Source organism: Cavia porcellus, unplaced genomic scaffold, assembly GCF_034190915.1.
Source record: "Cavia porcellus strain 051 isolate PalLab524CR breed Dunkin Hartley unplaced genomic scaffold, mCavPor4.1 scaffold_19, whole genome shotgun sequence".
NCBI classification, from domain to species: Eukaryota; Metazoa; Chordata; class Mammalia; order Rodentia; family Caviidae; genus Cavia; species Cavia porcellus.
The window spans coordinates 63560066-63576094 of NW_026947502.1; the positions used below are offsets into that span (position 1 = coordinate 63560066).

The 16029-nt window shown below is 45.2% G+C and overlaps 1 protein-coding gene and 1 pseudogene across 1 annotated transcript; one reads left to right on the forward strand and one right to left on the reverse strand.

Moving 5' to 3' along the window:
* Nucleotides 1-4792: 4792 nt before the first annotated feature.
* Nucleotides 4793-5956, reverse strand: LOC100726626 (BTB/POZ domain-containing protein KCTD20-like; annotated as a pseudogene).
* Nucleotides 5957-10579: 4623 nt separating this feature from the next.
* LOC100726909 (lymphocyte antigen 6D-like) lies at nucleotides 10580-12952 on the forward strand. Its single transcript, XM_063231367.1, has 3 exons — nucleotides 10580-10673; nucleotides 11146-11244; nucleotides 11946-12952. The coding sequence occupies exons 1-3, from the start codon at nucleotides 10625-10627 to the stop codon at nucleotides 12128-12130; spliced, it is 333 nt and encodes a 110-aa protein (XP_063087437.1). The 5' UTR covers nucleotides 10580-10624; the 3' UTR covers nucleotides 12131-12952.
* The last annotated feature ends 3077 nt before the right edge of the window (nucleotides 12953-16029 follow it).

Below are 16029 nucleotides of genomic sequence, written 5' to 3' on the forward strand. Positions count from 1 at the left end.
AACTACAAGTGTATGTTTAGGGGTGTTAAATAGATGACCATATTAATGTTTTTGGTTGGATCATTGAACACAGCTGTTTGCAGTCTCACTGTTTGAATGTCCACTCTGTATGCTTTGATACTGTGACTTGAGCAACTGTCTCTAAGATGATAATGTGTAATCTATTAACTGCTGATTTCTTACTTTTTTAAAATGTAGTTCTGAATTACTTGTACCCTTACACCGCTTTGTTTTGTTTTGTTTTTTCTCCTTTTCCTTTTAAATAATAATAATGGAAAAAAGAAATCCAAGTGATTAGAGTCTTGCAGGGTGAATGTTAAGCACCACTTGGTGCTGCCTCATTCGGAGGAACTGCAATGTATCTTCACCAGTACTACTGCTATGTAACCACTCGTGCTGTCTCCAGACCCACCATGCCTGCCATTACCACCATCCTGTCATCCTACCATCACCACCATCGCCATCACCTCCAGGCCATCATCAGCACATCACCGCCAGTACCACTGCCTGTGGTGAAGAGCAAGAACCACCTATTTGTGGGATGGTTATGCGATGTAGACGAGCTAACACATGTAAAGCACATAGCTACAGGTTGGCTCTTCCACTCATTTCGTGGCTACTTCTACCTGAATGACTTTCCTTATGTGGTGTTTCCTCTCCTTTCCTTCCATACACTTAAATTCCACCCACTTTTTCTCAGTGGAGCTGCTTTTGCAAACATTGGTTACACTGGTAAAACCTGTCTGATGTAACTATTTTGGAATTCTGACTCACTTAACATTTGCAACTGCCAGCGCAAGGCTTAGGGAGTTGATTTTGTACCTGGCCGTAACCATACGCTGTCTCTCAGTTGAACACACAGCGACTGGCCCTGGGGTGGCATACCCATAGCTCAGGAAAGCCAGCGAATAAGGATCCTATTGCCAGATTGGAGATCTGTGTTTTGATTGATAGCTGCTACTTTGAATCTCTGAAGTTCACACTGTGGGAAACCACTGTAGTACCCTCCCCTGACTGCTGCACGACCTCTTCCTCAGTCACAGGTATTTCTAGGGAATTAAGGAGGGAGGATTCTTTTTTCTTTCTTCTATTTCAATTCTCTTTCTTCCTTTTTTGCAGCTAGTTACTTAGAGTCTAGGACATTTAAAGCAAACACAAACAAAAGAGTTTAGAAAGTCTTTACCTAAGGAAAGATACAGGCTTAAAGAAGACCCCAAAAGACCTTATATTTATACTTTGGGCTGATCCTAGGCAGAGAGATCATCTGCAACAAGAAAAAATTGTGAACTAAAATAAATAAATCTTACAGAGTTAGGGGAATAGGATTTCCAAAGTTACTACAGTATGAGATTCAGTTGTGCAGTTTTTAACAAAAAGTGACAAGGCTTACAAAGAAACAGGTCAAATTGACTGATGTTAATGGAATCAAATAAACCAACAGAAATCTTCCCTAAGAAAGACCAGAGGCAGATATACTACACACAGGTTTTATTTTTGTTACAAATGATATTTTTTGATAGGAAAATCATCCCAAATTAAAAATTTTAAACATTAGAAAGTGAGCAAGTGCAGCTGTAGAAGTAAATACAAGGTAAAGATGTAGAACATAGAAGCGTTTTACCTTTAGGAGAAAATGTAGCTCTCCTGCAAAAGTGATTCCATCCAGAGCACAGTGTGACTCCATCTCCCATGAAAACATCACGCTTGCTTTCTGAGCTCACTCTGCCCTTTGTAGCAGGTCCAAAGTGATGGCAAGAAGTGGCATTGAATGTGTTGCTAACAAGTCTTGATTTTTCCAAAATACTCCATAATACATTTGATGGCAGCTGGAGTGAAATAAAGCTTATGCTCTGAATATTTAAAGATGAAACCTTTGGCACACTGTCTGGAAATACATTCATCTTTGCTGGGCTTATTCCACGGTATTTTTATCAACCTGTATACAATAGGTATCATAAGTCCTCAAGATTTAGCTTAAAATAATTATGGCTATGGCACATTGTACAGGAAATCTAGCTATTTTTATGTTCTCTATCATTTCTTCAATAATAAAACAGTCTAAGGTGACACTTGTTAACTTGTTCTACTTTGCTCTTGTCTCCATGGCAAATGTTTCCTAACTAACTGTATAAGGATGCAAGCACAAACTTGGGATTCTAAACCTCAAATTCAAGTTCATCTTGGCTTTTTGAGATGCCCTAACATACTCTATTTTCTTATGACAACATGTAAGAATCTTGGCTTTCTTATTTAGACACTTACACAGTAGAGCCAAATTCCATATTGTTTATCAGTGAGAACACCTTTTCTTATTTGGCCAGGAACTGACTCTGAAGGGTATAATCACAACCCACCCTTGTTCCTACAAATATTGAAAGCTCCTGCCCCTGGGGACTGTCCCAACCATGGGATGAGAGCAAGCATGGGTGAGGGGCCACCAAATCATAGTGACACTAAGGTCTAGGTAGGAGGAGGCAGCACTGGGGAAATACAAAAAAATCTTTTCTACTACAATGAACCTGTGGTTCCTTTTTCATTCAGTCACCACTTGATGACACTAGCAGATAAAACCTCACAGATTTTTACTTTCTTAAGCCCTATTGGTTGGGGTCAAAAGCATGATAACTTACAATTTGGGGCATGGGGAAGATATCTACTTCTTGAAAGCCTGAGAAAAAAAATAAATTGCACAGAACAAAGTGTCAAGTACATCCCCACTTTCATAAGTTTTTAGCTAAGCAAGAGCTCATTACACTGTTAGCTATCACATTTACACTTGTTAGTACATAATCTGTAATAGCAGTTATTTACAGCCTCAATACAGAAACATCAGGTGACTCAGTTTTCTCTGTATTGGCATGAAAGCCCTCTGAGAAGTGTAAAGGAAGCATCCTCAGCAAATCATGTGGCAGCTGCTAGTGGGTAATGACGTGGTAGCCAACCTAAACTTGACCTCAAATGCAGCCACTTAATTTTAAAGAAACATAAATTTCTGGCTAAAATAATGATAAACTTTAGCCCTAGCCATTGGCCTTATAAAGGTTATTAGAACTCTAGATGATGAATGGCTCAGTTTAACCACTTACTACTTTTCCCCAGTAAGGAACAGAACACTGATTCCCACTGTGATGCAAGTCCCAAGCATCCAGACAAGCTTCTTAAAAGCATTTTCAAGTCAGGAGTGGTGGCACATGCCCGTTATCCCAGCTCTTGGGAGGGGGAGGTGGGAGGATCCCCACAAGGTAGAGGCCCAAGAAAGAAAAAACATCATTATTGTTCAAAAGTGGGGCCCTTAACCTCCAACTCTATTTTTGGAGTAAGCAGGTAGATTGCTCTTATAGGATCTTACAAAACAGGAATTTCAGAAAATCAGTCACATTCTTGTGTTAAAGAGTGAAAGGAGCTATATCCTTAGTCACAATCTAGGATTGATAGATGCCAGATGGGTGATTCTGAGCAGAAAGCGGGAGATAATCCCAACACTTGACTGGGCTTACCTGTGCTGCTAACAATCACACAGATGTCTGAGGAAGGCGAGCTTAGGGAAACTGACCTGAACTGTCCCACACCCTGCAGTGTTAACACAGCTAACAGTAAACCAGAGGAAGAGACCTGGACCTGAATTGCCCTTCATTTGAGGATCACGTTAGTATTTTCTTATCAAGTGTGTAAGCAGTGAATAGGGAATTTTAGAAATTCATGGATATTCTCCAAAATTCCACGATATGAAAAGAACCTATGTAGAAAAATCCTGGGACACAGTCTCCTGGCTATGTTTCCCACCCAGCTTCATCCTAAATGCTTTCTCTGGAGCCTCTAAGAAATCTACCAAGATGCCGACCATGTGTAAGGAATTTCTATCCAACTCAAAAGCCTTGAAACCATATCTCAGGCCTCCCTATCCCACTCACCTCAGTGTACTGCCGGAGTGTCAAGGTCTATGGCCTCATCTGGAGGCTCCTGGAGTTGTGATTTTGATTCCAAATCAGTCAGCAATTTGTCTGAGTTCATGAACCAGAAAGTTCTCTGAGACATTGTTAAGTCATTCTTCCTGTCAAGGAACACGTCTTGTGTGATTTTGGATTATTCACTACATTAATGAATAAACTGAGTTTCAGTTCTTAAGAATTTCTTTGTGATTTTTGAATGAGAATGTTTTCTGTAGATGCAATCTGTGTGCAGAGCCTCAGGAATGATATTTCATTCATCTTTTGTGAGCATCACATTGCCTGCTTTTAGAAAACTGAAATCACCTCTTTTCAAATTTGGCCCCTTTGCTATTATGCATTTGCCTGGCAGAAATGAACACAAACAAAAACCAGAGTATTAAGAAGGAAGACTAGGGGCTGGGGCTTTAGCTCAGCGGCATAAGCGCCTGCCTTGCAAGCAGACAGTCATGAGTTCGATCCCCGGTACCGATAAAAAAGGAAAAAGACCAAAAAAAAAAAAAAAAAAAAAAAAAGAGAATGAAGACTGGCTGCTATATATGAGGCAAAAGGAATCTTGACTTCCTTTCCTGCTTTTGCAGTTATGCAAAGCCTCAGTGAACTGTACCAGACCCAAAATTTTGAATTTACGGAGCTGTAACAAAGCCAGGAGCCTAATTCCCAGAATTCTTCTACACACCTTGTCAGAGGCACAGACACACGGAAAATGACACACCTGGGCTATTGAAAAAAAGGCCCAAGGTAAGGCAGACTATGTCCCTACTCAAGGTGACACAACTGCAGGGAGGATAGGGAGCCTGGTTGTGGGCAGCCTCCACACAGAAGAGCTCAGTGCCCACAGTGGCCTAGTCTTGAAAGTCATTAGAACCATTTGAGAAAATGGAGCATTAAACCTGTTGAGTTCATCTATTTGTGACAGGAGGTGCAGTAATGCCTCCTGGTCCTCCATGACATCCTTGGCAGCAGCTACCAGATGAGTAAGGGTTCTGCTTCGAACACACTGGAAATCCACAATGTGAGTCTCCTTTCTTGCTTTTCCCATGACATCTGGATAAAGGGACACTGCACATGATTGTAGATAACTTCAGACCACCTAAAAGATCTTCTATTAATTTTTTGTTTACAATTATGTTGGCCTTCAATCCCAATGCAAAGTTGTTTAGACCCTTTGTAGCAACTTCTCAAGTCTCAATATATTTCAAGAATCTGTAATGGAGTTATAAAGCATTTGGGACTCTTCTTCTCCTATTGGTGGGGTCGTCTCCATTCCAGTCCTCAGAACCCTCATCTATCAGCACAGTGATGTGGCACTCTCACTCCCCTTACTTGGCACAGTCCGCCCTGATGGGCAGTACTGATTCTTCAAGGTAGGGATTAAAATGCTTGTTGGCACCATCATTAATTCATGCAGTAAAGCACTCAGATCTTAACATCGGGTAGTATTGAAGTTGATGCAGAGATAATTCCATGTATCTCTGCGATCTTGAACAGAGATGTCACGAGGACAATTGATGATATCATTTTTATAATGATTCAGCACTGTGTGAAATACACTTGCACTGATTCTTTCAGCGATCTCACAGTCTCCTTTCTCATTGGACCATGTGAAGTTGTATTGTATCTTCTTCTGGTTCTGGTCCAAATATCTTTCCCAACAAGGTACCTGGATGAGCAGTGAAAAGTCTATGGATTCCCAGCACATCCCATTTATAAGAAGTGTCAGTTTCTCTGGTGCTTGGAAATGAGAGTTACTGCCAAAACCACATTGCTGCTTCCAAATCTTTCTGGAGTCATAAATGGTTCATAGTTCTCATTACTACCAGATTGGAAGCTAGAGCATTGATGTCTTCAGGGAGTGGCACTGTGTGAGAAAATAGATTTGCTGACCTACAAGGGAGTGAAGTGAAAGGCCTCTATTCCTGGGGGCTAAATGATAAGCCAGCTATTTGTATGCAGCTGGCCTCTGACTGCAATCGCCTGATACTGTCACTATCACTGTGAATCTTCATCTTTGGACATCATGGGAATCATATGGCACTGGCTGTGTAATTTTTTCTGGGGAAGGTGAGTGAGCTGGGTGGAGGGTGATGCAGCCCAGTGGTAGTATGTGAGCACAGAGGATATTGGAAACAGCCCCTTGTTATCACACCAGCCCCCATCGTGCTCTCATCCCCCACTCAAGAGATTTTAAAACAACTGTCTTGAAAGTGTTCAAAGAACTAAAGGAAGATGTAGAGAAAGTCATGAAAGTGGAACAGAATGGAAAGAGATATAAAATCTACATAGAATCAAACAATAATTATGCAATTAAAGAGTATAATACCATGAAAAATTTACTAGAGGGATTCATAGGCAGACTTGAGTAAATGCAAGAATGAACAATTTGAAAATAGAAAAATTAAAATTATTGTGTCAGAGGAATATAAAGAGAAAAAGAGATTCAAGAAAAGTAAACAGAGCCCTGGGGACCTGTGGGCCTCCACCAGAAAAGCATGCATTGTAGAGGAGTCCAAGGAGAAGGGAGAGAGAAAAAGAAGAATTATTTGAAGAACGATGACTCAAAAGTCCCCAAATTTTTATAAACGGTGGCTGTAAATATCCAATAAGCTCAATGAACTCTGACATGAATTCAAAGAGGCCTACACCAACATATTAAAATGAAACCAGCAGGAGAGAAGTGACTCATTATGCACAAGGAGTCCTCCACAAGATTATCAGCAAGATCTTCATCAGAACCTTTGGAAGTCAGAAGGTTGTGGGCTTCAGGCAGTAAAAGTGATGTAGGGAAAAAATACCAACAACCAAGTATAGACCTGTGTCCAAACTGTCCTTCCAAATTATGAGAAAAATTAATATAGTCTGAGACATTGAAAAATAAAAAGCAGTAAGTGGTACCCTAGGCCCACCTGCAAGGACGCTCAGGAACCCCCAAGTTGCAGTGAAAGGGCACTGGATGATAATGCCAAGCTGTATGAAGAAGTAAAAATATTAGTAAAGTTGAATACATGTGTGACTATGAAATAATATTATTGTAACAATGATGCATAGCTCCCTATTTTATTTACGATGAGATTTAAGAGAATAATGAATTAGTAAACAATCAGTGATTAATGTATATTTTCTGTGACAAAATATAACCAGATGTGATTTGTGACATCAATAACTGAAAGAGATGGGGGCAAGTTCTAAGGACCAGAAGTTGAGCTGGTATGAATTCTGTTTAGCGTGTTTAACTTTAGGATTTTAAACACAATCCCCATGGTACTTACATACACACAAAAACATTAGAATCCATCACTCAAAAGGAAATGAATATCACTCAATCAACAAAACACAGAAGCAAAAAGGCAATGCAGCAAATGAAGGAAAAAGCCCAAAAAAACAAATGTCAAAATGAAATAAGCTAATAAATAAGTAAATGAATAACTCTCATTATCAGCACTTTAAATGTAAGCGAATTAAATTCTCCAATTAAACATGGAGATTGGTACACTACACTAGCCTCCTCACCAAAGATCCAACTATAAGCTATCTGTCACACCTGAACTCAGTGTCTGTGCGAAGGGACAGCAGGCCTGCTTGCTGGAGGTGATGGCTCAGGAAACTCCCAGGGACAAGGACACTGACCTCTGTGAGCAAGGCTACCCTGGGAATAGGAGTGGGAGCAAGAGAACCTTTCATGCCACAGTCAGCAGTGGCCCCTCGAGGTCCAGCACTGTAATTGATGCGGAGTCTCCTGCCACACATTTTGTCTGAGTGACTGTCATAAGGAACATGAAGGTTCTCCATGACAGAACTTTGGAGCTGGGTCCACTTCTCTGGGTCCACTTAGCAGAGTAGAAGCTTAATGGCTTAGTCTCCTGAGGCTACTGTGATGGATAACCAAGAGTGTAAGGGCTTAAAAACCCTTTATTTACCATTTACAGGAAGGTCTTACTGGGGTCAAGGTGTCTCCAGAGTTGTACCCTGAGGCTCTGGAGAGCATCTGTCCTGCTCTTTCACTCTTTGAGATGCCTCCCTAGTGTGCTACTCTCTCTTCTCTCCTTATGTCGTCATCTCTGCCTTCCTGAGCCTCCTACCTCCCTCTTGTAAAGACCTGTAATGACACTTTGGGTCAATCAAATAACCAAGATGATCTGTTCAGGTCCACATCTGGGGCTGACCCCCTTGCTGGCAGGTAATGGACCCATAGTTTCCTGGGATGGAGATGAGGCACTTCTGTTTACAGACCTAGCAACTTTGCACCTTTGTTTAGGTTTCCTTAGTCACAACAAAGACAACAAGGAGAACTTCCAGGTTGGTTGGTCTGTCATGAGTCACCGTAACACTCTAGGGATGGGCTCTCCTCTGTGTGCTGGCCCCTGACCCTCCCCATGACTCAGATAAGTTAGCATGACACAGACAAGGTGGGTGGGCCTTGGGCTCTATGACTGGAGGCTGCTGTAGTGGCCACCACCTCTGCTGGATGCTGGAAGATCCAGGGGATGTGTGTGGAGGGCCTCAGAACATGCTATTTTCTCCTGTCACCAAGGCAGAGGAGCATGCTGGATGTGGCTGTAGCCAAGCTCTGGATACTGCTGCCCTGTCCTTCTGATCCTCCCAGAGCTGTTCCTGGGAATCATGACTGACACATCAGCAGGCTGAGGCTGGGCTGGGTCAGCTCACCAACTGGGTTCCTGGGAAGGTGATGGATTCCCATTGGACAAGGGGATGAGGCAAGATCCCAAGGAATCCAAGAAGGTTGTTCCAATCCTGGAGCCTTGAGCCAACCGGGAACATACCCCCGACCCCCAGTGTTCCATGTAGCCCTTACCCAGACGGCCAGCTGCGCTTCTCAGCTTCTTTGTCCACAGGATGGACTGAGAGCATGCCTAGGGTTTGGAAATTTAGAAGAAAGACTGAGCCCAAGTCCTATGGACTCTGCCAGCCCTTTCAGGGTGCTTTGTCCCTGAGTGTCCCAAACTCATCACCCATCTCCACACATACTTTCCCTCATGGTGATGGAGAGAATGTGATCCTCACTCCCCTCCTGCCCCAAGAAGCCATGGGGAAGGACCCCTGTGGACCTTGGGGACCTAGACCTCAAGTTTCCACCTCTTGCTTCTGCATGGCCTTAGAGAGGGCCTGGTCTATGTTGTGCCTGCCTTCCTGGTAGGGGCTCTGGGTGAGGTGATGGGACCCATGGCCTGGAGGGCGGGTATCAACTGGATGGGTAGATCCAGAGGGCCCTCTCGGCCATGAGCCATGCCCTGGTAAAGCCACTGGTCTGGTGGGACACAGCACAGGACAGAATGCAGGGAAAGGATTTGCTCAGGACACACAGAGGACCTGAGAGCACCTTGTTTTTGAATGTTAGGGGAGCCCTGCAGGCCACATACACCTACGTGGGGGAAGGAAAAGAGGCTGGTCAGGGGCAGCAAATCACCTCTGTGAATCTTTATGTGATCTGTTCTCCACCCAGTTGGAATGGTTGTAGTCATCAGTGGGAACCACAAGGGAGAAGCCCTAGAGTACAGTGCCCTCGGACTGTCATTTAGGCCCTCTCTCAAAACTGAAGGGGTCCATTCTCTGCAGGTCATGTTGGTTATATTTAGTGAAGAGGAGCTGCACCCCCTCAGACTCATAAACCATGCAACTGTGAGCCTCTCGCAGAGCTGTTCCTGGAGTCCTGACTGAACAGCAGGCTGAGGCTGGGCCTATATCCAGTGGGTTCCCAAGATTCTGCTCTGGCCACCTCTCTGCTTGCCTGAGGATGCTCAAATTCAGTGGAATCTAAGCTTCCTCTTTTCATGTTTTGAGACAGAGTCAGGTGTTACATACTGTTGTGTCTCTGTTAATTGACTGTGTTTCTTCATTCTTGGTGGCACATAAAATAGCGGAACCCTGAGACCCTGGGGTGTGCGTGGAGTGTTAACAGACTTCTCCTGAGTGTCCCTCACCTGGAGCCATCAGTAGAGAGGCAGTGAAATCCAACCTGCCCCAAAAAACCATGGCAACGACGTCCATGTGCCCAAACCAAATTTGCCAAAGGGCCAAGTTTTGCCTCCCCCTGTGTCTTGAAATGAATTGGTTGTTTCTTCAATTACATATGTTGGGGCCTTGAAAACTCCAAGCCCTCAGAGGGCAGCCATGTTTGCAGATGGGCTCTTTAGAGAGTTGACTGAGGTACAATGGGGTCACTATTATGGGTGTCGATTCAGGCTGACTGGGAGAAGAAGAGACTGGGACATAGACATCACACAGAGGAAAAACCTCACGAAGATAGCTATCTATATGGCAAGGAGAAAAGCCAGGCAGAGCCATCCGTGCCTGCAGTAGACCTCAGATTGCAAGTAACAGAGCCGTGAAAAGGTTCATAGCTTTTTCTGGTGTGATTATTACCATGGATAAGAGAGCAATGTGCCTGGACAGCAGGCCCAGCAACATGCAGAGCAGTGTTGCCCAGGATAGACGACCGTGGGCAGGTTTACCCAGGGAGCCCTAACAGGAGACTGAGCAGTGGGTGGAGCGAGCCTGTTTGGTCCTAGAGATATTTATTGTTTGACCACACCCCCAGTCATGACACGTGTGACAATCAGGAGGACTGAGGAGCCTGGAACTCCACTTGCCCAGCTAGGCAGGCCCTATAAAGACCTACACCCCTAGACTCTGTGTGCTCCTCTTGCCGATCACCAGCCATGAGGACTCCTATGTTGTGTCTGCAGCTGCTCCTGCTCATGTGGCCAGGTGAGGCAGTGGGATTCCAGCCCTGGGGACCCAGGACACCTGATGATGCTGGCCCCCATCTTGAGGATCTGGACTGGCCCCAGAGTGACATGGTCCTTCATTCCAGAGCAGAAGTTAAGGTCAGATTGGGGCTTGCCAGAGGCCCCCTGCTTTCCTGTCTGCTGTACTTATGTAACTCTTGGGCAGGAGCTACCCTCTGTCTGCCTGCTGGGAGGGATGGATTTCTGGCTGCTCATAGCTATGATCTTCTGCCCTTGACATGGGGTACTATACCTGGAGTGCTCTTGGGGGCCGAGAATAAGTTGCTTCCAAGGCCCAGTATATCTAGGGGAGCAGCTGTCTAGCTGGCAGGGTAGTGGGTAGAGGATGGGTGCAGGGCTTGGTCAGCTGGTGCTTTCCAGAGAGAAAGGTTTGTGCTTGTGCAGCTGTGCAACTGGAGGCCTTGGTGTCTGACACCAATGGTGTTCCCTAGCCCAGGCCCTGCAGTGTCATGAGTGCTTTGCTACAGAAGATTGTTTCCAGCCTGTGTCTTGCCCAGCCAATACCCGCTACTGCCTGACCACCTGGAACAGTAAGTATCTCCCTTCCTGTGGCATTGGACCTGGCACTTGTGGACCCAGGGTGCTGGGCCTGTGCGTAGAGTCACAGCAGGCTGGGAACATTCACTTCTAGTCCAGGTGCTGAGATGTGCCACCAATGCTTCTGAGAAATGCTGTTAGTTCCCTTGCTCTGTCTCCCTCCTCCAAAATGGGAACACTGAGGCCCCTTTCCTAAAGGCCTGGAGAAGAGAGAATGTGTTATTCTATGTGACCTGTACTGCACATTGCTGGGAAATACCAGATTCAAATGGCTCTATAGGGCACTGGCCTTCAGAAAGTAAGAGGGAGAAAAGTTGGTTGTGGGTAAAAGCTCTGAGTTTGTTCACACACTGAGCCCTGAGCCTGATCACACACGGCCCTGAGGCTGGTCTCACACTGAGTCTTGACCATAGTCACACATTGAACTTTGAATCAGGCCCCTCACTGCCCTTGAGCCTGGTCATAGTAAACCCTCATTCTAGTCCTACACTGAGACTTGATGTTGGTGAGGTCATGCGTTGAGCCCTGTTCCCAGAAACAAGATGAGCCCTGAGACTTCTGACTGCTTATTGTGTCCCTGTGGCATCAGAAAGCAATGGGAAAGGGTCAGGCAGTATGTCAGATCTGAGCTTGGTGAGAGAGGCAGAGACAGATTTCACTGGACTCAGAAATAGCTCTCTGTCCTGTTTTCCAGGTCCCCCAGGTGAGAAAACCATTATCATAAAATCATGTGCTTACACCTGCCCTGGCTTCCAAGAAAGCCTGGCTGCCTCCAGAGCCTCCTGCTGTAACACGGACCTCTGCAACAGTACAGTGAGCCACAGCATCAGCTGGGGGCTGCTAGCTCTCAGCATCTGGGCTGTCTACCTCAGCAGGTAGATCTGGAGCTGCAGAAATAGAGTCTGGAACCAGGTCCTGCTGTGCAGAGGATATGCTATACATTCTCAGATGTGCCACTTTCCATCCCTTACTGGGCTGATTTCAGGATAGTACAGTCATATACATGGGACCTTACATAAGATGGACACCTCCACCAGGTTCTTGTTGCTGTCCAGAATCCTGCTGTGGGATCCCTGGCACAAGAGTTGTTCGTCTGCTGACTTCCAGATGCTGGGACATTTAGGTGGCCATGGCCTTACACCTGTTACTGAGCTGGGGTTAAGACAGACACTCTTTTGTGGACTACCTAACTACCTTGGAAAACCTGGGCCTGGCCACCACCACCACCTCAGACTATTGCGTGCTACCTCCTCAACTCTGTAACTCTGGAACTCATGTGTGCTGCTGTAAGTTGGGTCCAAAGGGCCTCAGCAATTGGAAATCCCATGGGTGTCTCTCGCTGGCATGCAGAGTGGTAGAGGAGCCACTGCCCAGACAGGGACTGATGCTTTCTCCTGGGTATTCCTTGGGTCAGGGCTGGGGGCAGTGAGTTGGCCAGGCAAAACTTGCTGCAATGCTTGCAGATCCAGGAGACTGTTGCAATCCTGAGCAATTCTCTACGGTGGTACTCACCTCTCCCAGGATCTCATGTCCTATGAACTCTGGATCACAGAAGCTTCATCTAGCTTCAAGGACACCCCAGGGGGGAGCCTGAAACTGCTTTTCCCTTGTGGCCTATGGTTCATGTAAATGGCCTTGGTCAACCTGGCAATTCTTGTGAGTTGTGTATTCTTTATTAAAGAATTACTGCTTCCTATTAGGGCATGTTGCTGTCGCTCTGAGTGATCTGGATGCCCAAAGTGCACCGCTCCCTGCTTAGAGCCCCTGACAAGCGCTGCATAGCAGGTGGCTTTCCATGGAGAGACACCACAGGACTTCTCATCTGGGATGGGTCTGTCAGCCTCCCATGAGACCTGCTGCTTTTCCACCTTCCTCTCCTCACTGGTATCTTCTATTTCTCCTTTCTCACTCTGACCCTCCAGGATGAAGGTATGCAAAGAATCCCCATTTTCTGCATCCCTGGGGCTAGGCTGAGTCCTCCTCCCTTCCTCCAAACAGTTTCTGGGACAGCTCCCTAGCACAACCAGGGCTCCTCCTCAGCCTGATCCTTTCCTCAAGCAATCCAGTGGGGCATTTTCCTCAGAAGACAGGTATTGCTGCCTGCCTCAGCAAGTTCCGCTGCCCCTTACGCCACATGAAATCTTGAGATTAAATTGTCTTTCTGGCCTCTATGACTCTGGGAGAAGTTAGCTCCCAGTTTAGCCTTCTGATACTTGTGCCTCTTCCACTGGCAACCAGTGGATTCTTTGGTGAAGAGGACCGGTCAGCCCAGTACTTCAAGTAGCCAGCAGTGATCCTTATAGGAACTAGTGTGCGCCATGGGCAGTGAACTTCTGGCACTACTTTCATGTAAATGCCAGCTCTGTGTCAGGAATGCATGTGGGTCACTTGCCTGCAGGGCACACTGAATTTACCTGCCTGGTGTTTCTCAGTGAGCGGGTCCATTTCCTCCAGTGGATAGGAAGCAAAGCGGAATTCTCACAGAAGCCCAGCACATCTTCTGCACAGCCCTCACCTGAAGCAACTCTGGTAGCACACAGAGACCTGACCAAGGTTCAGACACAACCATAGGGCCAACTGCCTAGGCTTTAGTCTAGAAATGGTACTTTGAGCTTCTCAACTGAGAATGAAGTAATATTTTCAGTGTATATGTATATTCTTCCCAGGTGGCAGATGAGTGTCAGGACTGACACACTTATTCAGCTCTTTGTCTCTAGCACTTCATACTCAGTATTGATGGGCTCAGCCCACACCAAACTGCAGGCAGGCATAAGTGAGGGCTCATGGCTTAGGTCTTAGAGGAGTGTACATGTGTCTTGTTCAGACATTCGTTGAATGATGAGTGTCCGGAAGCTTTGAGAACTGTGGTCAGGAAAGACTGCAGGTGAGGTCTTGGGTGTTCTGCAAGGAAAATGTGACTTCCTTTGTGGTTATTTCCCAGGTGTAGGCCAGTGGACCCATGGCAAATATTATCTGTGGGGCCCTGCTGCCTTGGATTCTGGGAACTCGGCCAGCAACAGGCAGCATATCTTCCCTTTGGATGTCACAGCCTACCTGGAAGGCAGGTTTGAAAAAGTTATTAGAAACAGGTGGGAGTGTGAGTAGGGCCAGTGACTTGGCTTCACCTGGGATCAGCAATCAGGATTCCTGGGCTTGGTGGGCAGTGTGAGTCAGTGGTCCTACAGATGTTCCTTTGGGCAGTCTGCAGGGAGCACAGGACTTTGCCCAAGAGCCACCTGAAATGCAGCTCACTTTAGACCACATGGTACCACTCCAGCAGTGCGAGGTTACAGCCTTCCCAATTGGACATCACCCTCTGGGAAGGTACCTGACTTTCTTTGTCCATCCTTGCCCATGTACCCCATAGCCACGTGTGTGGGGACCAAAGCTGGTATGATGCCACAGAAGGGCTGGTTACTTTGACATCAAGTTGAGTTCCATGACCTCTGCACAGCCTGCCATGTTCCAGACAGATCCACTCAGACTCACAGATGCTACTATCATCACTCGGTAGGTGAGTAGATTTGAGCTGGCAAGGATTCCCTGAGGTCCAGGCAGTAAAGTCCATGACCAGCACAAAAGGGTATTCACAAAAGATCAGTGAAGAACTATGGCACACAAATAGAAGGTTGAGTTGGGAACTGGAGGCTCTTCCAGACTCAAAGGGGTGATCCATCCATGTGATCCAAACCAGAAGAGTACCAAGCTTCAGTAACTATTAATCCATAATTTGAGGTGTGTACAAGGATGGATCCAGCCATAAGAATCTACTCTAACAGAAGCCCCAATGGAGCTTCCCACAACCTCTGGTTCTGTGCTGGAAATTGTCACTGGGAGTGGCTTCCTAGCACTGCAGCCAGCATGGGAGGAGGTGCTAGACATGCTGCTCCCACCCTGATAATTAAAAAGAAATACAGCAATATAGCCCATTATTTCCTGAAGTCAGAGGAGGGATGCATTTAGAAGATAAACAGTGGAAATCACTCGGAGTCTCTCTCCTACCTGGTCTCTTCTGCTCAGTGCGGTAGGTCTAATGGCAGGACCCTCTCCTCACAAGGATCAAAGACAAACCAGAGAACTACTTCCCATACTTCCTGTTGGCTTACTTCCTGTCACACACTTACTTCTTTTTTTTCTTTTTTTTTTTAATTTTATTTAAGGAGAAAAGAAAAAAAAAGCAGGGAAAGGGTACAAGTTATACAGATTTACAGAAAAAAAATGAACAGTAGGAAATCACTAGTTAATGGATTACATATTGTCATCTTAGAAATAATTGTTCAAGTCACAAAATTAAAGCTTGTAAAGTGGACATTCCATCAATGATACTGCAAACAGTTCTGTTCATTGATCCAATAAAACTCTGTGATATCATTTTCTATCTTATACACTTAAATATACATGCAGTTATATAGTTTGGAGCACTTTCTTTTCCTCTCTTTTGTACCATGACTATTACACATTTTGGGTTTCATTGCTCCCACGGTTCTTATTACGTTTTTGGAAGAGAGTAAAACCAAATGTGACATAACAGAACAGAATCGGTCAAGTCAAAAGGGTGGACATAATAGATAATGTAAAAACATAACACAAGGTGATCAACAATGGTTACCATAATGCCTCCCGCTATCTCTAATAGAATTGCCTATATCGTTAGTTATAATACAATTGAACAAAACAGTAAAGATTAAAACCGACAAAACCAAAACATTGGAGACATTGTAGGTCTTCAAAAGTAGATAAAAGTCAACAAGAATGGGTGTCATAATGAATCTCATTAT